The sequence below is a fragment of the Talaromyces rugulosus genome, chromosome I (assembly GCF_013368755.1).
Source record: "Talaromyces rugulosus chromosome I, complete sequence".
Taxonomy (NCBI): Eukaryota; Fungi; Ascomycota; class Eurotiomycetes; order Eurotiales; family Trichocomaceae; genus Talaromyces; species Talaromyces rugulosus.
Window position 1 is genome coordinate 818,322 of NC_049561.1, and position 25,886 is coordinate 844,207.

At 45.6% G+C, this 25,886-nt stretch overlaps 11 protein-coding genes across 11 annotated transcripts; 8 read left to right on the forward strand and 3 right to left on the reverse strand.

Annotated features, from left to right (window-relative positions):
• Positions 1–131: 131 nt before the first annotated feature.
• On the forward strand, positions 132–902 carry TRUGW13939_00262 (uncharacterized protein; the record flags this gene model as incomplete). The annotated part of the gene is made up of 1 exon (XM_035483472.1): positions 132–902. One exon carries the CDS (start codon positions 132–134, stop codon positions 900–902), a length of 771 nt encoding a protein of 256 aa, XP_035339365.1.
• Positions 903–5,404: 4,502 nt separating this feature from the next.
• TRUGW13939_00263 (uncharacterized protein) lies at positions 5,405–6,163 on the forward strand (the record flags this gene model as incomplete). The annotated part of the gene is made up of 1 exon (XM_035483473.1): positions 5,405–6,163. One exon carries the CDS (start codon positions 5,405–5,407, stop codon positions 6,161–6,163), a length of 759 nt encoding a protein of 252 aa, XP_035339366.1.
• A 446-nt stretch (positions 6,164–6,609) lies between these two features.
• Positions 6,610–8,177, forward strand: TRUGW13939_00264 (uncharacterized protein; the record flags this gene model as incomplete). The annotated part of the gene is made up of 5 exons (XM_035483474.1): positions 6,610–6,954; positions 7,033–7,510; positions 7,564–7,654; positions 7,711–8,041; positions 8,097–8,177. The coding sequence occupies 5 exons, from the start codon at positions 6,610–6,612 to the stop codon at positions 8,175–8,177; spliced, it is 1,326 nt and encodes a 441-aa protein (XP_035339367.1).
• A 416-nt stretch (positions 8,178–8,593) lies between these two features.
• Positions 8,594–9,419, reverse strand: TRUGW13939_00265 (uncharacterized protein; the record flags this gene model as incomplete). The annotated part of the gene is made up of 2 exons (XM_035483475.1): positions 8,594–9,253; positions 9,309–9,419. The coding sequence occupies 2 exons, from the start codon at positions 9,417–9,419 to the stop codon at positions 8,594–8,596; spliced, it is 771 nt and encodes a 256-aa protein (XP_035339368.1).
• Positions 9,420–10,205: 786 nt separating this feature from the next.
• Positions 10,206–11,349, forward strand: TRUGW13939_00266 (uncharacterized protein; the record flags this gene model as incomplete). The annotated part of the gene is made up of 4 exons (XM_035483476.1): positions 10,206–10,247; positions 10,306–10,836; positions 10,891–11,229; positions 11,278–11,349. The coding sequence occupies 4 exons, from the start codon at positions 10,206–10,208 to the stop codon at positions 11,347–11,349; spliced, it is 984 nt and encodes a 327-aa protein (XP_035339369.1).
• Positions 11,350–11,598: 249 nt separating this feature from the next.
• Positions 11,599–13,675, reverse strand: TRUGW13939_00267 (uncharacterized protein; the record flags this gene model as incomplete). Its single annotated transcript, XM_035483477.1, has 2 exons — positions 11,599–13,149; positions 13,211–13,675. The coding sequence occupies 2 exons, from the start codon at positions 13,673–13,675 to the stop codon at positions 11,599–11,601; spliced, it is 2,016 nt and encodes a 671-aa protein (XP_035339370.1).
• Positions 13,676–14,719: 1,044 nt separating this feature from the next.
• Positions 14,720–15,223, forward strand: TRUGW13939_00268 (uncharacterized protein; the record flags this gene model as incomplete). Its single annotated transcript, XM_035483478.1, has 1 exon — positions 14,720–15,223. The coding sequence occupies one exon, from the start codon at positions 14,720–14,722 to the stop codon at positions 15,221–15,223; it is 504 nt and encodes a 167-aa protein (XP_035339371.1).
• A 4,587-nt stretch (positions 15,224–19,810) lies between these two features.
• TRUGW13939_00269 (uncharacterized protein) lies at positions 19,811–21,263 on the forward strand (the record flags this gene model as incomplete). The annotated part of the gene is made up of 2 exons (XM_035483479.1): positions 19,811–20,437; positions 20,505–21,263. Coding segments are annotated over 2 exons (1,386 nt in total), but the record flags the coding sequence as incomplete, so codon positions are not given.
• A 579-nt stretch (positions 21,264–21,842) lies between these two features.
• TRUGW13939_00270 (uncharacterized protein) lies at positions 21,843–22,676 on the forward strand (the record flags this gene model as incomplete). The annotated part of the gene is made up of 1 exon (XM_035483480.1): positions 21,843–22,676. One exon carries the CDS (start codon positions 21,843–21,845, stop codon positions 22,674–22,676), a length of 834 nt encoding a protein of 277 aa, XP_035339373.1.
• Positions 22,677–22,709: 33 nt separating this feature from the next.
• Positions 22,710–23,537, reverse strand: TRUGW13939_00271 (uncharacterized protein; the record flags this gene model as incomplete). The annotated part of the gene is made up of 1 exon (XM_035483481.1): positions 22,710–23,537. The coding sequence occupies one exon, from the start codon at positions 23,535–23,537 to the stop codon at positions 22,710–22,712; it is 828 nt and encodes a 275-aa protein (XP_035339374.1).
• A 935-nt stretch (positions 23,538–24,472) lies between these two features.
• TRUGW13939_00272 (uncharacterized protein) lies at positions 24,473–25,847 on the forward strand (the record flags this gene model as incomplete). Its single annotated transcript, XM_035483482.1, has 2 exons — positions 24,473–25,315; positions 25,371–25,847. The coding sequence occupies 2 exons, from the start codon at positions 24,473–24,475 to the stop codon at positions 25,845–25,847; spliced, it is 1,320 nt and encodes a 439-aa protein (XP_035339375.1).
• Between the last annotated feature and the right edge of the window lie 39 nt (positions 25,848–25,886).

A 25,886-nucleotide genomic window follows, 5' to 3' on the forward strand; every position in this document is an offset into this window, starting at 1 on the left:
TTGGTCCTATTCTTCCTAGGTACGTGGAGAGGAGATGACAGAGGGGAGATATATAGTCGGGGCACATAAAATCCTCCACAGCCTACCTTGCAGACTTCACGTTTATTACTTTCTTATAATTAACCGATACCATGTATCTCCGAACAGTGCACGCAGAGCCCTCCATTAAAGCTCTATTCGAATTTGTCAAGGAGAATCCTCTGGGTATCCTGACAACTGCCATAGCATCCCCTCACTTTCCTTTCCTACAATCAAGCCATATCCCCTGGGTGCTAGATACCATTAGCGACGACCCTGATGCACCAGTGAAAGGTCGCCTTCGGGGCCATTTGGCGAGACAAAATCCCCAGTCGAAAGCATTGATAGAGGCCGCTTCCAACTCTTCAACAGGGTCATTTGAACATGATGTCATGGTTCTATTCACCAGTCCTTATCATCATTATGTGACTCCGAAATTTTACACTGAGACCAAACCAGCCACTGCCAAGGTCGTGCCGACATGGAACTATGCGGCTGTCCAGGTTTACGGCAAGGCTACTATCTATCATGACTCTTCTTCGCTGGAGACTTCCCTGTACCTCTCACAACAGATTGATGACCTGTCCAAGGAATGCGAAACCTCTATTATGGGACATTCTGGCCACGAAGGGAAGCCGGAGCCGTGGAGCGTCTCTGATGCCCCAGATCGGTATATTGATATAATGAAGAAAAACATTATTGGCATCGAGGTGTCAATTGAAAGCATCGGGGGCAAATTTAAGATGAGTCAAGAGATGGGGGAAGGTGATCGCAAGGGCGTGATTGAAGGGTTTCAAGGTCTCGAGTCGGACACTGGAGCGCACCTGGCCGATATGGTGAAGATGCGCGGAGACATGAAAGATGCAGAGAAGAAGACTGGGTGATTATTACATAAATGGATATGGGTGTATTTCTGGAGCCTAGGAATATAATGCCGGGTTTTGAACAGATACATACTTCTCCTTGGCCTACCATATGGCCAACTCGGACCACGCAATCTTCGTCTATAGTACATGTAGAGCCGGATTCTAATACCTTAGCCCTGAGACTGTGAAGCCTTGCCCGAAGGGCGAACGATGGTAATGTCGCCGCGAACAATGTACGAGCCAGCGCTCATTGTTTCGAAGCAAAATGTTTCGGTGTAGTCTGTTCCGCATATGTATTGCGGAAAGATACCGTTTTTCTTCCACAAAAGAGGCCAGCTATTTAATGTTTCTTCGCATGCTAGTCTCTTGCTCTTGGTCCAATAGAATTAATTTTTCGTATTGTCAGAATACTAAATTTACAGATCCTTTCCCTTTATGCACTGCAGTAATTGAACAGGACCACTTTCAGACACGGGGCGTTAGATCCCATGGGGTATACTTTTCATCTCTCACCCCTGGGTTTAGAAGACGAGGCATCTACGATTATGGTACAAATTCTCTACCTTGCCACTTCTGAATATGATGGATAGGGTAAATCTCATCCCACTGTGTCCCCCAGTTTAAGAAAATGGCATTGTCCGGTTCTATTCTTCTTCTACCCTATATCATTATTTCGATATATACTTGGAAGACCTCAAACTTTAACGATTTTGTGGTGTTTGGGGATAGCTGGTCAGAGGCTGGACGGCTAGAATACAGCAGAACCCATAATAGAACTTTTTCCCCAGTTGAAGGGACAAACAGCGAGGTTTGAGCTCCTTGAGCTTAAAAAACGAAGAGATCCAGTTTTGCTGTAAGGACTGTTGCTGCGAACCGGCAACCGTCTCTGGTACGTTGCATGACCGGTGTGTGCTAATAATGGATATGCAAAGCAGCCCATCAGCCTTTTCCGGACGTTGCCACGTATCATGCTCCGGCCTTTTTTGCGGACAGCCAATATAACACGCTCATCTTCCCCGAGTTTACCGTTTTCGGCATCATGACTAGGGAGAATGATGTTGGAGCCTACACGTTTCTGACTGACTTGCAAATTAATGGAGCCACATCTCTAACTACGTAGACTGTGTGTTTGAACAGATAGATCGTCTATATCGACACGGCGCTCGTTAATTTCTTCTTAACATGCTTAGCGCAATGAAACTTTCTCCACAACACACAGTTGGTAACGTCATTATAGTGGTCAATTTCTTGCTAGTTGACAGGGCTGCCGGGGACAGCAAAGAGGAGTATGCGGCTCCAGGAGATGCTAAATGAGAAATATTTAACTCTCATGGCAGCGACGCGTTCGGTATCTTGTTTATAGTAGATTGTCAGAGAGACGACCAAGCAGCCATAAGGCTGGGCTGTGACGATGTCGCGAGGATCCTCCCGATCTACAAATTATACATCAATCCATTTCCGACTGTCTGGGTAACCCGGGCTTTGATTGTTGTGGCGTCCATTTTTCTATTCGCAGTTCCAAGCAACATTCCCGAGTCGACGATCCACCCAGCCGCTGAATGCGGCATATGGTCTGTGATATAACCAAACAATTGTCGAAATAACTTCACATGTTTCTAATAAGTATATTTTCACTGGTACTTGTCAATTTTGCCAAGTATCCATGGATTGACAATGATCAAATTCCGCATTAATCACGTCGGATTCCTATGACCGCCTATCCATGTGACAGAATGTTGGAATCGGATAATTTATCGCCGTGGCGGCTCATTCTAAACAGTGTAGTTGCTGTCGTCGGCTTTACCATCAGCAGTGGAGCACTGATGCTTGCGAATCTATACAAAGATTCATATCATGCATAAATTCTGGTGGGATGATGGTGAGTAAAGACCGACATCTAGATTTTCTTCCCTTAACAGAGTTTAGAAGTTGATTGCTTTGCGAATTGCTTTTAACAGTATTCGTGATTCTTGCCTGGGTATGATCCCTCGAACTATGGACACTAGTTGACGGTTTGGGGTGCTAATCCCGTGTACAATCCATGTCGACAAATAGATCTGTGCAGTAGGGGTGCAAGCAATAATACTTTGTAAGACTCAAACCTATACTCTCTTCCTTCACCATCGCCTTGGGGAAGAATCTGTCACTGACAATTGATACTAGAAGATGGATTTCCTCATACTGGTTACGGTGTGCACGTCTGGGAATTATCTGAGCCGGTCTTAAACTCATACACCAAGGTATTTACAATAAGCAGACATTTTCAGCCGTTGAGCTTTGTAGAAGCTGACACTTATACAGACGGTCGTCTCCGGATCAATTATCTATATCCCCTGCCTCGCGTTCGGCAAAATTGCGCTGCTGATTTTGTTCTGTAATCTTCTGCACATCCTCTGGGTTTGGAAGTACATCATTATCTCGGTCGGCTGCATCAATTTTAGCTATATTATCGGTCTTCTTCTCCCCTTATTTTTGCCTGTACTCCGATTGCAAAGAACTGGGACATCCGCATTATTACAACAGGCTCGTGCATTGATCAGATAAGCTTGTATCTTGCAACAGCCATAACAAATACGGTCAGCGACGTCATTTTAATTTTGATACCGATCAAATTTGTGTGGGGGTTACATCTGCCTCCAATGCAGAAGCTGGGGATCATTCTAATATTTACTATGGGTGGCTTGTAAGTTGTGTCTTAAGCAAGTGGTTGAAATAATTGGGTTAGCTTCGTAATCTTTTATTACTGGTAGAACCATTGTGATAAGCATTGTTCGCTTGGCTACTCTGGTGTCCTTGGTCGCATCAAGCGACCAACCATACGAAATGGCGCTGGAGTGTTTGCTCCTGTGCGCATATCAAGCCATTAAATCAGATATTACCTATCCTAACATTTTGAGACATACCTACAGAGGCATCGCAGCCAACCTCATCATTCTTTGCGGCTGCCTGATCTTTTTACGTCAATTTCTTCGCTTTCACTCTCCCAGATTAATTGGCGACCGGAGTAGCACCGACAGGAGCAGCAAAGGTAGCAGCCAGTTTGGACAACTTGCTTTGTCCCAAAACATATCCTGGCCCAGGAAGCGGTGGTCTAGCTTTAGTCAGTGGTATCACCGCGAGGAAGCGGCGGCCAATACGCCAGACGATAGATCGGAGATGGTGTCTCAGTATCAGGAAACACGACTTCATGAAGCCGTGTAGGGTGACAGTCGTAACTATATTCATTGTACTACATTGAAATTCAACGAGCGTATCAGTCGAAGTTACCAAGATTTCCGAGTGTGCAAATCGATAGGGGTGACAGACTCCTTGTGAAAATATACCACGTTTCACAGTGCAGATCATAAAACATACCACCCATGTGACGGATTATTATACGACCTGCCAAGGTAAGCAGGGGCCATGCTAGTGTCGAATACCCTAAATGTGGCATAGTGGCTTGGTCCCTCACGTCGTACAAAAAAACGCCCCTTATGCTCCCCAACTTTCCGGGATCTCCAGCCTGCATATACCCCATGTGTCAACCATGCAGCCACAATTTTTGAGTATGTTCCCAATATTCGCGCCACCGGGCCAGATGCGTAACATAAATTTCCACCGTGCTGTTTTGACGGAACTATTATTGTCTCCGAGTTATTGTCATAACCTAAGGACGAGCATTGAATCTGGGGGCGAAAATCCTCCTCGGTAACGATGACTAGGTGGATATTCCACCCGCCGGCAGTGCGCGGATACTCCAATGTTATATACTTTCAGCTAATTACTTCATCATACGAGCTATCTCAGTTTGGAAAATAATGACAGCAGGGCGTATATGCAGGTGCTGATCTCTAATTGTTTTGGCAGTGAAAGTGGTCGCGGTCGACTTGAGCCCAGCGGCCTGGATCCATGGACACGCTCCAAACAAACAAAAAAAAGTGGAATGTGACCTCACCGATAGGCGGAAGGATTAAATGACCATACTATGTTCTTAATCATCTTGCAGCCTATTGGTGACACGGCTTGTTTTCACGGAAACGCTGAAACCCCTGGCAAATCAAATGACGGCGCCCCAAGAATAACACTGAAATGATTGAATAGTCTTAGCACCTCACTCACCATCTTGTTGAATTGCTCATTCGATGTCCAATCACACCGCCCCTAGCGAACTTAGATTCTCGGTCTAGGGCAGATAGTGAAACGCTAGAACGCGTCCTGTCATCTTGTTTAACCTTTATGCGCAATCGGGTGGAATGCTCCTGGTTCTGGTCTCTAAAGCAAATAGTAATAATAATAGTAATACTATGGTGGTATGCGTAGTCATCGTAGACTGTCATCTGTAAGTCTTGGACTATATTCGATGCGCCTGTTACATCTTTTTGGTCTGTTTCGAATTGGTGGTAGGATTTACAGACTACATACATGTCTATAGACCAGCGATGAGTGAAGGATAAATATCACTTTATCTGCTCCTAATCATACAAATACGCTTTTCGGATACAGTGGCAATCAACAGAATAGCCAAATAATCAAATTTTAAGATGAAGACCTCCACTCTTTTCTCCGGCTTGTCCCTGGCTGCACTGGGAACATCCACCAACGTCTTGTTGCCATTGTACATTTACCCAACTGCCGATGCGTTCGACCCCGTCTACAGTGCCATTTCATCAAACCCTAATGTCACCTACTACGTCGTTCTCGATCCCGACTCTGGTCCAGGTGGAAGCCAATACCCGAATAGCGACTACATCTCCGCTGTCGCCAAGTTGAACTCCTACTCCAACGTGCAGGCGATAGGGTACGTGCACACATCATACATGGCCGAGACGACCGACGCCGTCAATGCCAATGTTACCACCTACGCTGGCTGGTCCAAGTATACCGACAGCGACATATCCGTCAAGGGCATTTTCTTCGACGAAGCCACCAACGAGGAAAGCCAGACTGCGTATGATTACATGTCGACCGTCGCATCCAACGCCCGCGACCAGGGCCTAAACTACGTTATTTTTAACCCTGGCACGGCTGTTACCGCTTCACAGTTCTTTGATGCAGCCGACCTTATCGTCATCTCAGAGGTCGCCTACTCGACATACACGGAATCTACAGTCCACTCAGTGCCTCAGCAATACTGGAACCAAAGCGCCATTATTCTTCACGACACACCTTCAGGAACCGACTTGACATCTGTGACCAGCGGGCTGGAGAGTGATGGGCTCGGCGCATTTTATGCCACTGGGGACTGCTGCTACCAGAGCGTTTCGATGCTAGGAGATCTCTCGTCCGCGATGGCTGCGTAGGCACAGAACTGGCGCCGGGCTGGAATGAAAGAAGAGCTGTCGTTCAATAGTTAATAATATTCATATATGTTATTGTCGCAATATTTCAATCAATTTCAACCCTTTTAGCATCATCGCCAATGAAGTAAATAGTATCATGCGAGATGATTCGCTGCAATAGGAATGTGTGGGTGCATAAAATTCCTGCCAATCGCAGCAGACCAAATGTGGGGCCTATAAAAGACTAAGATGGACACCGTCAGCTGAGGAACGAGAGAATCGACAATCACCCTAATCCGTTATATCCATCGTTCCTCCAGAGCGAACCCATAACCCAGTACTCCGTATCTCGACTCTATATTCCTCATTTCAGTACTTGTTGTCTGCACCTGCAACAACAAGTACGTCTCTCGGGCAGCTGTAAGTAACACAACCCTGCGAGAAACCCCAGTGGGTGCATTGAATCAATGGCCAATAACACGGACATAGATCACCAGCGGCGGTCGGTCGAAACTCGAGTCGTCTCCGATACCGAGAGTAATGATGTCGCCTCTCAGCTGCAGCATGCGCATCGGCAGTCTCAAGATGAAGGCAGTATCGATGCCTGGCTTGCCATCGCAGGCTCCTTCCTGGTCTACTTCTCGTCGTTCGGAATCATGAACAGTTTCGGTTATTTCCAGTATTTATATCTCTCAGGGTTTTTGCGAGACTATGCCACCTCGGAAATCGCGCTTATCGGCACAATGCAGCTTGCATTGATGTATCTCACGGGTCCAGTTGTGGGTTCGCTATACGATGCATATGGAACAAAGGTGGGTGCTAAATTTATTTATATCAACTATACCCACCAATTTGCCGGCGGTGCAAGGTCTCGCTAACATGAAATGTAGTATCTTTATCCGGTTGGCGCCTTGGGGTGCTGTCTCTCCTTGATCACGCTTTCCTTTACGCAACCCAACCACATATGGCAGCAGTTTCTCTGCCAAGGCCTATTGTTCGGGCTGACCGTTGCTTGCGGCGTTCAACCTGCTCTTACAGTGATTGCAAAGTTGTTTAAACGCAGAAAAGCATTGGCAATGGGTCTCGTTGCGTCTGGAAGCAGTGCAGGCGGCGTATGCTATCCAATCATGTTCTCCCGATTGGTTCCTCGTATTGGATTTGCGTGGTCTCTCCGAGTTGGCGCGCTAACATCTCTTTTCTGTTATACCGTAGCATGGTGCATAACCAAGACAGATCACACGTCAAAGCCATTGTCGTCGCTCAGCTGTTTATTTGACTATAGTGGATTCAAGGATGTTCGATACGTTTGCCTTTCTTTGGGCAGCTTCTTGGCAAATCTGGGCTTGTATGGGCCCTACTACTATGCAGGTTCGTATAGTCCATTTATACAATCGCTACACCTAGAAACTAACAGTCGATAGAGCCTTTTTGCGCATTCCTTGACCCGACTGCCAAAATTAAGCCATATTTGCTACCACTTATCAATGCATCTAGTTTCGTCGGTCGAATTATGTGAGTGGTCCATCTTTGACCTCACCCACCAACAATAGGGCTAATACATTTTCCAGAGGAGGTCATTTCGCCGATACCATCGGCCGTCTGAACCTTTTGTATCCCATGACAGTTTTATCCGGATTACTGTCACTACTAATGTGGCGGTCCGCCCTGAATGTCGGTACCCTGACTGCGTTTGTGTGTCTGTATGGTTTCTGTTCGGGTGTCTTCATATCCGTCATGCCGGCAGCAACCAGCCAAATCGTCCCCGACGACAAATTAGGGGCGCAGCTGGGCGCGTTTTCGTCTCTTACAGCCATTGCCGTCTTCGTGGGTACGCCTATCGCTGGGTCGTTGATCAAAGATGATTCTGTCCCGGGATATATGCCTCTCGTCACATATTCAGTGAGTGCTACTTTTCTATTCTACTCTTCAGTACCATCTAACTTTTCTCTACCAGGGGTCTACCATGCTCGCTGGAGGAGTCATGCTGTTGATTGGTCGAGTGCTTCATGGCAGGGATCTGCGTAAGAAATGGTGATCCGATGGAACGATTATCAACTACGCTAGAAAATGTGACAAAACTCTCAAACTGCAATACCCTGGCAAATCCAACGGTTCAATCATTTCACTGGACAGTTTTGGGAGCATTACTAGGTTGTTATTGGTGAGAAAATCGACACGGTAATCCTCATGTTTCATACAATGGAAGAAGGATTAGTTGGATGGAAGGGAATGTCAATTAATAACAGAAAGCCAGGGGCGAGCATACTCAATCTCATTTCTCCCGGCTATTGACATGAAAATAAAATGGTATAAAGTATCAGTGCATCAGTCAATTTTAATTATTAGGCAGAGCTAGCAATAAAATCAATGTACATGACACCCATTAACCATTGGGAAACATTCTCAGACCATCACCCCCTTCGGCCATGACATTGACATCTCTTGTCCCACCTAAACGTATGCCAGCCCTCCATCGACTGACAAGTCTTGCCCAGTCACAAATGAACTTGCTGGACTGGCGATGAAAGCTACCACGTCAGCCACCTCTTTAACTGTTCCATTCCTCTTAATGCTCTGTTCGACGCGGAACTTCTGCACTAGGGGATGCTCCTCTGGAGGCGCCAGATCGGTGTCAATGGGGCCTGGCACAATGGTGTTGACTGTGATGCCTTTACTGCCGAGCTCTTCGGCCCATCCAAGCGCCATCGCACTCAGAGCCGCCTTGGACCCTGCATACAAGGCCGCAAACTGACTGCCGCTCCGGGCTACGACACTGCTGATGTTGATTATCCTTCCTCCCGGTGACGATAAATGGGGCAATGCAGCTTGGACAAGTAAGAATGGCCCGCGAGCGTTGGCTTGGAAAAGAGTGTCAAAGTCTTCGACCGGAATCGATGTGGTATCAGGATGGAAGATGCCTATGCCAGAGTTGTTGACGATAATGTCGATGTTTCGGCCAGGAAATGCGGCAGTAGTCGCGGAAATAATGTCCTTCCCAAACGTAGTGCCGGATGCATCCCCTTGAACAGCGATGGCTTTGACATGGAGCGACTCGAGTGTCTTTACGTTCTTAAGGGCAGACTCCTTGTTGGTGTTGTAATGAAGGACGATCTGAGGGTTGTCAGTTGTAAAATTAAACAAATATGAACCAGTAGGTTTAACATACGTCTGCACCAAGTTCACCTAGCGCAGTTGCAACAGCAAAACCAATCCCGTTTACTTTTCCGCTACCAGTAACAATGGCTAGCTTTCCTTTGAGAGCCCCCTGAGAAGACATTTTTGCTGTAGCGTGATTCTTGATTCGGGATAAAAGAGACTTTAGTGATTTTGAATGAGCCACGATGGATAAATGTTATACGATCTTAATTTAATTCGGAGTTTTGTCAAGTATGTGTTTGTAGATGGTTTGATCGTCACCTAGCCAGTGGTGGTGCTGAATTATTTATATATTGGCAGCAGAAGGTCAAGGACCGGGGATGGACAATAAAAGAGCATCGTGGAAGCTAAATGTGAGAATCCATTAATCATCTTTTTTTGCTTTGTAAAACAGTATCCATTGAAACTGATTACAGCTTGATGCGTATACTCATCAATTGTTGCTCCCAGCTCGGCGGCTCGCCGAACTCGCCGAGGCACGGCGACGCTAAAACCAGCCGTCGGCGAATCAGATCTCTTAAACAATACGTTCTCCTCACTATGATAAACAATTGCTGAATAATTTAACACTTCAACCCCATTAATACTTTACAATGAATGTGTTCGATTGGTAAACGGGATTATGAAAAATAGGCAGTGTAGTGCTCACCGGAAAAATAATTTGAAATTGTGCTCGGCGAAGCTCGGGGGCATGATCGTGGTGTATTAATCATCCAGTACAGTGGCAATGAGTAGTGGATGTCAAAGTGCTGACGACATCAGGTTCGAAATATTTAAACTTGCCATTAACATCTAATTCCATATATTTTTTTTTACAAACAATTAAATTGAAGACTTCCATAATAACCGGTTCCCGCCTTGAGCAAAAGTCGTTCTAAACATAACTGTTACATCGACTATCAACACCATGTCCAAGCTAATTGTCGTGGCCGGTATCACCGGAGTTCAGGTACGTCTGGAGAGAGTTAGGTCTAAATAGCGGACTGCGTTCTAACGTGTGAGTCAAGGGAGGTTCTGTTGCAAGAACATATCTCAACGCACCTGGATGGAAAGTACGCGGTGTCACGCGTAATAAATCCTCGGACAGCGCTAAATCCTGGGAATTCAAAGGAGTCGAAATGGTTGAGGCCAACCTGGACGACGTCACCTCACTCAAATCCGCTTTCCAAGGAGCTGACATCATCTTCGGTGTTACCGATTTCTGGACCATTTTCAAGGACCCGGAGAGCATAACAAAAAAGAAACCTGGTCAAGATATTACCGAATATTGTTTCGAGGTCGAACTTCAACAGGGGAAGAATCTCGCAGATAGTGCAGCTAGCATCCCAGCCTTGGATCGATACATCTTCAGCTCCATGGCAAATGCGACACATTGGAGCAAAGGAAAGTACCGTGAGCTCTACCATATGGATTCAAAGGCGCTCGCTGTGGACTATGCAAAGAGTCTTCCCGGCCTAAAAGAGAAGTTTTCCCAAATCCAGGCCCCAATATATTTCAACTTGCTATGGGAATGGAGCCTGCCTACGACTCCTGTCAAGGTCAGTAACAACTCCCATAATAAGATAAGAACAATCAGAACTGACTTGAACAAGAATTTGGATGGCACTTATCGCATCAAAGGAATCGGCAGTGGCGACCTGCCCATCTCATTTGGACATGTAGCCAAGGACTTTGGACCATGTGTACAAGCAGTAGCGAATGCAAAACCAAACACAAACCTTTTTGCTGTTGGTGATGAAATTTCATGGAACCAATACCTTGACACGTGGTGCGAAAGCCAGAGTGTCTTGAAAGGTGGATACGATGAGCATTCTCTGGACTGGTGGATGGAAACACTCCCAGGACTTGGCAGAGAGTTTGGGGAGAATGTTCTTTTCAGTATGGAATTTGGGTATGATGGAAAGGACCCGAGCGTTATTCGTCCACCTCAGGTATGTCTCTATGTCTCACATGGAGAACTTGACTGATATTAGACATAGCTTGGATTGAAGATGACTACCTTTAAGGAGTATTGTGCCGAGACTGACTTCTCGCGTATACTGCAGAGATAGGCAAATCTGAGACTGGAGTCTTGTAGCTTAATTTATGAGTTTTAGTTATGTAACTTAAAGTGCGTGCATATCAAAATGGTAAATATTTTCTTTTATCTTCGCTATAATACGTCATGTCGTGTTGATGAAAGACGCTGGTATGATGATAGTGTATAAGGCTGAGTCATTCCTTGGTAAGGAAGAAACATGAAGTCACATAATAGGAATAATGGAAGGTTAGGCATGATATTTCTCTAATAAACGTATGACTTACCCTGGCTGGCTATAGTCGCCTAGCATCGGGTTATAAAATTCACCAAGTATATTCGAGTCTGGGCTCAAAGGAAGTCCGGGGTCCCCAAATTGAGCAAACATGGGATCTATCCCATGTAGAGTTGAAACTGACTGCGCTTCCCACAACCCAGAACCACTATTTGTCAGCAAATTTCCATTTCCTTCTACCATAGCTTCAGCACGGCGAAGTTCAGCCTCGCGTTTGAGAGCAAGAAGCGGTTTCCATAATGCACCTTGATCATCTTTCCTCTCACTGAAGATAATGTTTATTTGATTCCATGCACGCTGTACCTCTGGGTCTTCTTGTTCCGTGTTATGGCGTAAGTATATCAAAATTGTTGATGCAAAATGCCATTTGGTACTTTCGTGGAAACTGCGGAACACCCAGTCCCAGTGCTGCCCAACATATTGCTTTTGAAGAGATTGGGTAATTTCGGAAATATGAAGTGCTTTTTGAAACAGTTCCGTGCGTAGTTCATTCGTTGCCCACTCTCGGTGTTTTAATAGATACTGTCGCGCGATAAACCAGAGGTTCTGGAGGTTAAGAACGATCAAGTCTTTCGTAATTTTTTGTATCGGTTCGTCCAAAGCGTTTAGCGAGTAACAAGCCCCAATCCGTGATTTTGCATCCAACAATAGCTGATCGCAGTTGGCTAGGTACGAATGCTCAGAGCCATGTTCTGGTATGCCAATTTCAAGTATGGTCCGCGTTAGGGTGGATAGTTCGAAAGAGACCAGAGCTGGTGCCATTTCAGTCCAGCCAGACACCGCGGCAGGCAACCTGCGGCTAAACTCGCACGCATCCCAAGCATTATCCGGCGAGTTTTGTGGGAGCTTCGTGGCACCGTGTCGAAAGGCTGAAACAGGAAACAGCTCAATACCGTGGACTTGGAGAGCTCGCACGTTGATCAGACAGAGGTGATGCCATAGTCGACGGCGTATTTCGACAGCATAGGGATTGAGACTGAATTGTTCTCCATCCTTGTGGAGGCCCAGACGAGTTGCTATGCTTAGAGAAAGGCCACTCAGTGACGTCCACTCTAGATTCGAACTGTCTATTTCAGACAGCAGTGTAATGTACAAAGAGAATGCCGTGAGCGCCGTCAAGGAGTGGGTAGAAAGAATGTTGATTCTCTCAAGAGCCTTCTGAGTTGCGGCGACAAACTGGCCGACTATAATATCTTTGGGCTCACCAAAATAGACTAGAATATCTCCGTCATGCAGCGAATATGCGGAAAATGCATATATAGAAAAAAGAAGCGTTTCGAAATCTCCTCGATGGGATGCAAATGATTCTTCCTGGCGATAGAATTGTTCCAAGTCTAAATTGAAGCGTGGTTTGTGGAAGAGGCGAATAAATGGATCGACATTAGATAAAAATTGATCAATGAGGAAATCGGACATTTTTCTGGAAATCGTTTTCATGCTAAAGTCGAGAGATTGTTCATGGTTGGCGAAAAGTGAGGAAGTATCGTGTAATATTTGACCAGGACTAGCCTTGTCCAATAAAAAAGTAAGATTTTCCACCTAATAGAAGCGGTTTTCAGCATCTTCAATTACTATATCCAGTGGAAGGGTTGACGCTTACCTCTTCATAAAGACCAGCCCAGAATGTTTCTCTGATGTACCTCGCTTGTGCATCACGGAAACATAGCTTTCCAGTATGGGATGGCTGTTTTTCTCGACCATTGGCGCTATTTAATCCTTGTAAAGAGTCTTCCATCATTTTGATGATATTTTCCAAACCCGACTGTCCCTCGGAGCTTCCTGCCACCCTACCCCCGTTGATGGGTTTAATGATTTCAACAGGATCATCGCGATGGGCCTGAGTGCTATTATCGGGGACTTTCGTGAGCCTTTGGATTGAATCTTGCAGGTGCAGTAATCTCTCCATAAGATCCGTATTGACAGGACCTGCATCTCCTGATGAGTTTGATTCATAGTAGCAATCAATCCCGGTCCGAGCACAGTTTGTACAAGGTTGAGTTTTGGAGCAACGGACTTTACGGCGTCGACAAGTGGCGCACGGAAGACGATTTGCGGTCGTCTCCATTATGGTGTCTTCGTGTCTTGTCTAGAGATTATCTTTAATCTTCAAGCCGGCTCTCGGTTAGGCAAGATCATGTCCTTTCGATTTCAGGCTAATTGATCTCCCCGCCATCTCACGCTAACCCGCTTTTGGATGAGTCTATCGCGAACTTTACAAGAACAGCATTCATATAGTATCACAATGTGACAGTATGCATCGGTGGGGTATAGAGTGTTCTAGTGACTGAATCATGGCTATTTTCCACACGATGCCTGTGAACAACACGTATAATGTATATTTAGGTGTTTGAGACTGCCGAAAAAGTTCCTAGTTTTGGTAGCGGTGGCTGAGATAGTTTCTCCTCAACAACAGAATAATACATGATGGGCGGACTAGTAAGATCAGGGACCTAATGAGGCTATTACCAAAAATGGTAAAAGGACCACGGACGTAAACAACTAGAAAGGCGGTTCTGATCTACGTGAAGCCGGCCACTGTTTGATTGGGCATGCCCTGGTGTAAGCCTTGGCTGAAATAGAAGAAAAAAGAAAGAAAGAAAAAGAGTTACGTCTTTGATTGGTGCGGATCATATAACATGCCCAATAAAAAATGATCGCAGCAAGGCTGAGCTGGCGCTCAAAACTTCAGCCTTGCCATTACGGTACTGTATTCGCGTGTAAAACCTAGGCAAAGATGTGCCTGCCATGAATACAGATAAAATACAATATCCTATAGGCTGGAAAATTAGCACGTGATGAATATGTAATATGCTTTTTGTTTTTTTTTGTTTTGTTTTCATCGCCAGCCTTGCTGCAAATTCTAACACACACACACACACACACACACCGCAATAAAAAGAGTAAGAAATATTCTTCCTCTTTTAGTCAATTCAAAATATTCAGTTATATTAGGCGAAACCAATGTATTTACTGATATTGTCACAAGGTCTACCTGGTGCTGTCCAAGTGTCTTACTTGCTAATGGTGAATAACTCGATTCGATGCTACTCGACGTTACACAGCAAACTTCGTTCTTTCACCGATATTACCAGTGAATAATCCCGCCAAAATGTCTGGGAAGCGGCCGGAATCTCGCAGCGATTTCGAAATCGCCATTGTTTGCGCCTTGCCCGTGGAATTTGACGCTGTCGAAGCCTCATTGGACGAGCACTATGGGCCCTATGGAAAACAGCGAGGAGACCTAAACTTCTATCGAACAGGGAGGATCGATAAATACAACATTGTGTTAGCACACTTGCCAGAAATGGGAAAAAGAAGTGCTGCCAGTGTTGCGTCAAGCCTTTTGGTCAGCTTTCCTCGGATCGATCTCAAAATACTGACTGGGATTTGCGGAGGAGTACCTTTTCCATCAGCAGACACAGAGATTATATTAGGTGATGCGATAATCAGCTCCAAAGTAGCTGATTATGATTTTGGAAAGCTATATCCGGACGGGTTTCAACAGAGACACGATTTCACAGACACACTGGGCCGCGCGGATCGAGATATCCGAAGTCTTCTCTCGGCTTTAAAGACTCGCAGACTACAAGAACAGTTTCAAGAAAACATTTGAACTACCTTACACATCTTATAACCCTGGATGAAAGGTGGCATTATCCAGGTGCTGCACAAGACCAATTATTCCAGGCATCTTATCGCCACAAGCATCAGCATCAAACTTGGGAGACGCGATGTATTTGCTTTGACTGTAAATCGAGTGAGGACCCAGTTTGTGGACAAGCACTGGAAAATTATTGCGACAAGCTTGGGTGTACCAAGCAGTTGATAAAACGAACCCGGCTCACTGAGCGCAACCCCTCGCCCCGAATGCACTTTGGCGCTCTTGGTTCTGGTGATACTGTGATGAAATCCGGAGAACATCGCAATCGATTGGCCGAGAGAACAGGAATCATTGGGTTTGAAATGGAAGGGGTGGGGATATGCGATAGTTTACGTTGCATTATCATAAAGGGCGTTTGCGACTACGCTGATAGCCACAAGAATAAGACCTGGCAAGAGTATGCCGCAGCAAGTGCGGCATCTTGCACTAAAGCGTTTCTTGAGGTCATGTGGGAAACTATGCAGGACGGCATGTGAACCTTTGTTGCCCCCAAGTGTTCTATAAATATTGGCTATTCTAATAAGACAATAGACGAAGAAAAACACTCATTCAATACTGAGTCGTTGAGGCGAGCAGTTGGAGGTATGCTGGCCCGCGTTTTGTCAATATCCTACACGCTACTATAGGCTTACTTTTTATTGTCTCGAAATTTCGAAATCCCGCACAGATCGAAACCAATGTCTACATAATGATTCAATAGTCGCCATTGACAGCTCAAAAAATGGAGAACCCGACTATCAATGGAAATATTCGCCAAGAGCTTCTAGCAGCGTTAACAGCATAGTTCTCCGAGAGGTTCTCGTATCGGGTGTCACTGAAGCATTTAAGAACAACCACGAGATATCTCGAAGTTTACACACCAAGCGATGTCTTCATGCTTCGTCTTACAAGTCTAGGCTTGGTACAATAACTTATCAGACCATAGTCATCAAACAGTCAATAACAACATTCGGTGAAAGCACTGTACAATATAAAACAACGACATCATTTATTTTCCACCCAGCTTCATGGCTTATCAGAATTGGGCTTAAATCAGGAATTGAAGCAACCACTATTAATTCACAAACAGGCTGGGAATACAGTATATCACCTGTGAGAGCTGTGCAAGATGACGCCCTGATTTTTCAATTTTGCAAGCTTGGAAACGTAAGTGCTATCCAGGAACTCTTGAAAAGAGATGCGTCTGTCATGGATGTTGATTCAAGAGGGTGGAGGCCGCTACATGTGAGTACATACTCCATTTGAGTTAATTATGGCCAACTCGCTACGGGCCTGGGCAGTGGTTTGAATTATATTACTAATTGTGCTACTCATATTGAAGTTTGCCACACATAATGGGCATTTTGAATTGGCGAAGTTTTTGATATTGCAAGGGGCAGACGCAACAGCGCCTGTGTATGAAGATAACCTGTTGGTCTTCGCTGCAATCTTAGACTTGAAAGAGACATGAACTTATCCATGCGTGTAGCACCCCGGCTTCTCTCGTTCGCGCTGATAGGAACTTCAAAACGGCAATGGACATGATAATTTTATTCGACGATTATATTGACTTCGACGGGCCAACTAGTAATGGTTGGCATTTGGTTTCCGCAATAGATTGCGGATATACTTGCATACCTAAACACTTTGAACACGACATTTTTTATCGCATACTGTCGTTTCTGTTCCGAAAATTCCGCACGGAACTTACCAGCTCTCTTGATACCGTATCCGTTCAATTATGCCTATTGTGGGCTCTGGTCCGGTCAGATATGAAGAGGGTTCAGTTGATCTTAGATTTTTATCCCAGACCAGTGAACTACATATATCCCGGCATGGGGATTGAAGACCTACCTGTGGTTCATATATTTACAGCTATACGTTATAAAAGTGTCGTCGTTTTGAAATTACTGCTCGACAAAGGAGTAGACATTCACATGATTTACATGGGTGAAACAGCAACGTCAATATCGCTATGGTTTTCTAAATCATTTTTCACATGGATTGAGCGCCTCCGAGACATTTATCAAGACCTGGACGAGTTTATAGAACGCGAAACTTCACCTGGGTCCGTATTGGCCCGGGCCCCCTGGGATTGTAAGACACTACGTCGTTTATCAACTTTGGACCCAAATAAAATTTTCAACGACCTTTACGACGATTCTCCTGATGTTTATTGTTACTCGTGCCAGAAAATCCAAAGTCCAGGAAGCGGGCAATACGTGATAGAGCCCTGGTGGGAAGAATTGAAGCATGCAGTGAGGAACGAGCAATGCATCTGTTCTCTACCAAGTGGAGCTGAAAGTCGATTTACCGTCAATAAAACCAGGAAAATGAAACTGAAACAAACTAACGAAGGTTCCGAGTCCCGGGCAGTGGAGTTGGATTTGGGTGACGGTATTGATAGTGAAGATAGCCCGAGTGAATTTGATGAATTTGAATTCACTTGTCAAGGTGGTGTATCTGGAATAATATGGTGCTTTTCCCATCTTCAGGGAGGACGATGGAATAAGCAGTATATTCCCAATGAATACTACTGCTGTGAATGCTTAATATTTCGGGAAGGTTGGGAGTCTGGTTCAGATTCGGAAGTATCTACGTGCAGTTCGACGAAGTCAGAAGAGTCGGTAGATTAGATATCGTGAACAGGAAATTTTATATATGATTAAATTTGTCTCACGGTCTGAAGAGTTCCCAAATCCATGTTAGAACGCAATATGCGGTAGCATAAGTTAATGATCATATCTAACACGTAGTAGTGATACTCGGAAAGGGTTCTAACGTAAATTAAATAATAGTAATTTGACAATTAGTGATTGCCCGTCGAGCCTAGTAGTAGATAAAATATTAGATAAAATATTTCCTCGAGGGCGCAAACTATGGAGACATTGATAGGTGAAGGATGCCGTATTTGATAGAAGTGAGCGACATCCTTAGTCAATAAATAAGTTGGGCACAGGTAGCTCTGAGAATGAAAAATAGTATACAATTCCACGTGCATTTACAACTATTTGATACCAATTGATCACCCGAAAACTACCTTGAAATGTTACCTTGACAAGCATTAAATGCTAATAGTATGACATTTTTAGGATAGATAACTCTTCTATCAAATTTTATGTCCAGCCGTAGAGGTGTCATAAGTGTCATAAAGCCAACGATGTTAGTTTCTCACTCTTGTTGACTGCTTCGTCTTTGGGATGTCAAAGATGATACTTCAGAGCTAGGGGTTTATGACCATTAGGACTTGGCATCGTCTAATTGGCCATGCTACACACTAAGAATATGAAAGGATCAAAAACCGAGGGGATTACTCCTAGACGGTACAGAGGATTTTCCTCACGGTCCTAAAGCCCTAGGCTGCGGGGTTCATGGCTCTGCCCTCGTCATCCTTGGGGTCAATGTCTCTGTCATTCCGACTTCAGCGTTTGGTATAATCGAGGACTCGCCTCGAGTATCCACATGGTGTTTATGTTAACCGATACTTTCCACTTCTGTAGTAGGACTACATTTATCCTAAATTTATTTCCTTTAGAATGGTAGTTCATCGTAATAACGCCACAAATACAAAATACCTCTAGTGCTATATGCCGGCAATTTATCGGCCGTTTAGGCCGGTTTTCCAAGCGATAACCAATAATCTATCAAAAAATTTGTAGATATGCTGAAGAATGCAGTCGCAGCCCGGAAGGTCGGGAGTGGCATTCTTCTACCGAGCTGACCACGACATGTCCAGTTCGGGAAGGCCACTTGGCACGCAGGATATTGAAGGGGCACAAGTCCTGCATGAGACATGACACTCCAGCCCACCAAATAACCTAGTCGAGTTGGAATGGATTGAACCGTTATCTCAGATAAGTTAACAGCTAGAAACCATTTATTGACTGTGAGGAAAATTGACACATACCCACTGCTGGAACTAGTGTTTGAAACAATGCCTGTTTCTCGAGCGTTTCGTAAGTGATCAATAATCGTACTTTCTATTAAACGAAGTGAAGTAATAGCAAATAATCTCCATTAATCAGGAGCAGCTAGGACGGATCTAGATTGCAGTTCTCATTCCCCACGGGCTAAATCCCCACAGCGACGCCGGAAAAGATCCCCCGCCGTAGTTAGGGTTATTCTCGATTAGGTAAAAACTGCTTATGATGAAACTCATCACCTTGGCTTTGAGCTAACTAAAACTCTTGACCAATTAGAACGACCCGGGAACGCTTAATCTGTTTAAAATATATTAAGGTACTATGCAGCCAGATTTAGGCCGGCGACAAGTTTTCCTAGGTGTCCATACCAGCGGAGTGTCGGGATAGAGAGGTATACAGCCGCCGGATCTCGTTACAGTCTAGCATGACGGGGAGTCTCGGTTGTCGAATGCTTCAAATGTTCTGTAGTGTTTTGTAGGCTGTAAACTCAACGGAACATGTAGGTGTTATAGTTGCTCAGTTTAAGAAATATTATCGGGTGGAATATAAAAAGGCATCCACAGCCTCAATTAAATCGCATCATCTCTTCAATCATCACACCTTCTTGAGGAAAACATTCATTTTGAATGAAATACAGGATATATTGATGAAAATGTTTCAACGCGCTCTTCTTTTCTCTACCTCCCTTTACTTCGCTGCTCAGGCGCAGCAGGTTGGTAACAACACCGCCGAGAGTCACCCTGCCTTGACCTGGGAGAAATGTACGGCTGCCGGAAGCTGCACCAGTGTTAGTGGATCGGTCGTCGTCGACGCAAACTGGCGCTGGTTACACTCGGTTGAGGGTACTACCAATTGCTACACCGGCAACACGTGGGATGCCACTCTCTGCCCAGACGACGAGACCTGCGCATCCAACTGTGCTCTTGAGGGCGCAGACTACAAGGGAACCTACGGAGTGACTGCTTCCGACAGCTCTTTGACGCTCAACTTTGTTACTCAAGCTTCCCAGAAGAACATTGGCTCGCGGTTGTATCTCCTAGAGGATGACGAGACTTACCAGTCCTTCAAGCTCCTTGGCCAGGAGTTCACCTTTGATGTCGATGTGTCCAACCTTCCCTGTGGCTTGAATGGTGCGCTTTACTTTGTTTCCATGGATCTTGACGGTGGAATTGCCAAGTACCCGACCAACAAGGCTGGTGCCAAGTATGGTACTGGCTACTGCGACTCGCAATGCCCTCGTGACTTGAAGTTTATTAATGGCGAGGTACGCTAGCTTCTCGGTGTCTTCCTTTATGGTTTAGATAACAACTAATATGAATATTGTCCAATAGGCCAATGTCGATGGTTGGGTTCCTTCGACCAACGATGACAACGCCGGTGTCGGTGGCCACGGATCCTGCTGCTCGGAAATGGACATCTGGGAAGCCAACAGCATTTCCAATGCAGTGACTCCCCACCCCTGCGAAACCATCGGTCAGACCTTGTGTGAAGGTGACGAATGCGGTGGCACTTACTCTGCCGAACGCTACGCTGGCGAGTGTGACCCCGATGGCTGCGACTTCAACCCTTACCGTATGGGCAACACCACATTCTACGGCTCTGGTTCCGATTTCGTTGTCGATACCTCACGTGTCTTCACAGTTGTCACCCAGTTCATCGAAACCGACGGCGCTCTTAGCTCGATCAAACGCTTCTTCGTACAGGACGGCAAAGTCATTCCACAATCTGACTCTGACATCGACGGAGTCACTGGCAACGAAATTACTCAGGACTTCTGCGATGCCCAAAAGAAGACCTTTGGTGACCAAAATGTGTTTGACGACAAAGGCGGTTTGAGCCAGATGGGCGAGGCGCTTGCCGGCGATATGGTTCTTGTCATGTCTCTCTGGGACGACCACTACGCCGACATGCTCTGGTTGGACAGTACCTACCCTACAAACGCTACTTCTAGCACCCTTGGCGCGGCTCGTGGAAGCTGTGCCACCGACTCTGGAGCTCCTAGCGATGTTGAAAGTACCAACGCGGACGCTTCGGTGGTCTACTCCAACATCAAGCTCGGTCCGATCAACTCGACTTTCACTTCTTCTTGATTCCATATACGCAATAGTATTCTTCATCTGTCGATGTGATGAGTACATATCACTGGTGATTGATTGTGTACCAGATAAAGTGAAAACATTCGGCACATTCCATTCGTTTTTCCTTTGGTTCTGAACCCGGACACCATATTATTTGTTAGTTTCAAGTTTGTGTAAATAACTCACATTCACCAATTTGATTTCTTCTTGATACTTGTGTCAATCCTACAGCTAACATGAAGTAAATATCGGACCATCTCCGACTCCGCTGTATCGGCATCCTGACCGGAATGCGGGGTACGCACGTAGTTGTAACGCAGTATGGGGGATCTGCAGGTTATCGCCCGACTTGCTTTGTTCGACTCGCCAAACTCGGATTTCTTTCAGCATCCAGTTCCTGCCCATGGCAGGTATGCCGACTCTGGCGTTGATGTGTTGGTTAGCCCCGCGTTGGCATTCCGAGTAGTATTTAAGGGAGCGCTTCCAGCTATCCAGGGAGATCAATGCATCGATCAACTTGCACTTACCAATTAACCATCTTCAACTAATTTTGAAAGCTACAAGGTTAGAGAGACTCGCTATAGAGAAAATATGGCAGCTGTGAGATCTCTCCTGGGCAAAACCGCCATCGTCACAGGCTCCTCCTCAGGGAACGGACGCGCCATAGCACTCACCCTGGCCAAGGCTGGGGCCAACGTTGTATGCTCTGATCTGACCCCCAACCCACGATCAGAAGGATACGAAGAGGATGGCCAACATCAGACGCATCAGCTCATTGCATCGCGGATCGGAAAAGACGGAGGCAGCAACAACACGATCTTCCAGGCCTGTGACGTACAGTATCCAAAGCAAATCAGTGACTTGATCAAACGAACTACATCGGAGTTTGGCCGCTTGGATATCATGGTTAACAATGCTGGCATTTTGGCACATCTGGGCACAATCGTCGATTCTACCGAGGACGACTACGACCGCACGATGGCGGTTAATGTCAAGGGGACGTACTTTGGATGCAAGTACGCGATTGAGCAGTTCATCGCTCAAAAGAAGTTTGACTCATCGTCGCATTCAATCGGGAAGATTGTGAACTTCTCGTCGATTGGTGGTGTCATAGGGCTGAAAGAGGAGCCGGCGTACTGTGCATCTAAGGGAGCAGTGGTCAATCTAACGAAACAGCTGGCGGTCGACTTTGGAAAGAAAGGCGTTAATGTGAATGCAATCTGTCCCGGATTCTTGCAGACGGCAATGGTCCGTCCTTTCCTGGACGACCCAGAACGGAAGAAGTTTCTTGACGAAGTCACACCGTGGCCGACTCTAGGGGTTGCACAGGATGTAGCCAATGCAACCCTGTGGTTGTCAAACCCAGAGAGTGATTATGTGACAGGATCAGCGTTGACAATCGACGGCGGATACACTGCTAGGTAGCTATGGAGATGCAGATTTAATAAAAATGATGTTTTACGAGTTCTTATGTTTCATAAATCTACCCATGTCGCTCTTGAGTGCATACCATAGCCCACGATACTCGTTGACTCTAGCCTTGTATCGAGAAATAGCCGTCGACAAGTGTTGCATATCAAGGAGTACTTCCTCAGTGACATCTTTCCATATTATTGCTGCACTTGTCTCCTCGGAAGTCAGAAGCTCGCCAGCGACATCGTCCAGTAAAACGATGTCCAGACAATGGCCAGACCAGCTACCTTGCCTAGGCGTAGTAATGGAGTATTCCTGCCCATAATATCCGGTGGGTGCATCCGAACATTGAATCCGCCAGAAAATCACATCCTCTACTGTAAGTTGTGAAGGTTTCTCGCCACGTAACACCTTTCCTCCTCCTCCCGCATCACGACAACAGCGTACATATTCCATCGTCGACAGATTTCGCAGTATCCAGACCCTGGGATCCGGTATAAATTCTCCAAACGGGACAACCTTACATGCCCAGTGCAATTCATCCACCAGACGAGACATCACTCGTCGATCGAAGTACGACTCTGCGTTCTCTTTCAAAGTGCTTATCCACAGCTCCGGGGCCGTCTCCATTTTAGCATATTTATCAACTAACAACGGCGACTTATTCAAATTTTCGGCTGAAAGCAAAGGCCCGAGATGGCGCCTGCCGTTTCTGCGTCTAAGAATCTTGTCGATCAGTGCGTAGTTGTCCCGTTTAAATGACTCTGGGAGGTCATATCGGACATCGCAAAACAGAGAAATCTCTATGCCGCGAAGGGCACACCAGATGTCCGGGTGCAATCCAGGTGCAGAAATGCGAGTACATGTTGCCATAGAACGGGCGACGATATTCCAAATTTTATAACGTCGTGGTGAGTGAGTAGTGACAGCTGATTCAAGATCAAGCCCACAATCTCACTAGGTAAACTTTCGATGGTTGATATTGTGTCCTCACAGGGATGGCTTTCTCGTAAAATTTCCGTCTCTGTAGAGAATTCTTTTTTGCGTGGTATCTGCGCAAAGCAGTGCCAGGAATTCCATCCTTGTGCTTCTGCTGACCGACAGACTGGTGGATAGTCGCTTCGATCAGCGCCTTTGAAACGATAGACCGTCTCTTTGCCCGGCGCAATCAGAGTCCAGCCAGGAACGAGTCTCTGTTCTATTATAGTTGAACTTGTCGTTTCTTGTGGACGGTTCAACTCCGAACAAAGAAATTCCCTAATATTTATAGTTTGACTCATTAAATGTTCTGCCTGGCGGTGAGTCTGGCGGTGAAATGTGCTGCCTACAAAGTCCTAGTAACCCTAACCCTAACTTGGCGGTATTTTCCCCTCTGTTCTGTAGACCTCGACTTTGTCTCGAGTTGATTGTGTTTAAATAGCTGGATATTGGGTCAGCCCATGTTTAACCTTGTCGGTAGAATAATACGTGTGACTGCAATGATGTATGCGTCCTTAATATTATTCCTTTTTCTTTGTCGTATCTACTCAAAATAGATTTGTAGCTATATTGAACATTTACTGTTTCATATTCAAACACTGACAAAAGAAAAGCCGTTAAAATCAAACCACCATTCTTTGTTCGAAATGCTCCTTTTAGCTCTATTTGGGGGGATGTTTCTTTAAAAAGAACCACTGATCTCGTCCAGATCCGATGGAGAACTATCTTCAAGTAAATAAATCTCTAGGTTGTATCTCGCTAGCGGAAACGTTTCCTCATTAAAAAATTGTGATGCATATGATACAGACAGAAATTCGCCTTGGAACAGAATGATCGGCTGGACCACAATACTCTTCTCTCTTCTTTGCCCATATACAAGAGCTCTTCCATTTGGAACTTTGGAAACCGACACCTTCCAACCTCCCGGTACCATGGATAACCGGTCGACGACACCAAATGGCGGATATATCTGTGTGACAGTCACGTATCCGAATACAACCACATACACTAGCACCATCTTTTCGACCATAACAGCTAATCCAGCGGGGAATCATAGCATTTTCACCATCACAAAAACTGCCGTTGGTTTGCCGGCAACGTTGCCAGCGACACCAGCTGCAGCAGGTGTTACAAATGGTGTCAATCAGCTAAATGCAAAACAAACACCAAAACAAAACTCGAGTCCCCATGTGCTTACTACCTTCTATTTGACAAAGACCAAAACTAGAAAGCAGTACAGCAGCTTAAATTTTCCAGGTGACTACCAAGCGCTCGACCAAAACGACAATGCAGCTGCCTCCGACATTGTTGAAACCGCCACGCACACCATTTTCAACACCGTATCCGCGACAAAACAGCCAGATCTAGTGACCAATTTTATCACGGTGACCCATACAACTGTCATTACGGGAAAGCCAGCCACTATATTGACTACAGTCATGACTATAAGAACAACACTAACGAGCGTGACGCCCACAAAGACGGTGACAACGAAAATGAAAGTATCCACTGAGTCGGATGGCAAAAGAGACGTTTTTATATGGAAGCGAGACCATCCTGAGATTGAGTATTTCGAAGACGGGTCAACTACTACTTCAGCTTTGTCGCCGGAGAAAACTATGAAGCCAAGGGCAGTGCCAACGGCACCACAACAGACAAGTATCACCGTGACTGTATGTCTTTTTGTTGTCCTTGAAATATATTTGATCATAATTAACAAGCTACTAGAAAACGTATACCCCGTCTACAACCGTCTATACTACAAAAACAATCACCGTCTCTGGTACCTGGGTGCCCTGGGTAAACTCGACAACAACAATGACCATCCCCGCTACAGTAAGAGGAGGAGGATCGGAAGCGGTGCAGCAGCACATAAACGCCGTAAGCGTCGCAACGCAGACAGTAGTGGAACCTATCGTTTCAACTGTTGTTCCTCCTCCCCCTCCACCACCTCCTACTACCACTGCGCCCCCCCCTCCTCCTACTACTACTGCGCCTCCCCCAACGACGTCAATCAAGACAGTCGACGTGACAAAAGTCGTCACTATATCAAACCAGCATACCAGCACCATCACCAAAACGACCACACATATAGTGACGTCGACAACGATACCGGCCAGCTCGGTGGTGACCCAGATGACCACTATCATGGACACTGTTACGAGTTTTGGGATTTATACGTTATTTCTTATACAAGCGGCTTAGGTTTTATGTTATATTTTATATTTGTTCAATGTTACGTTT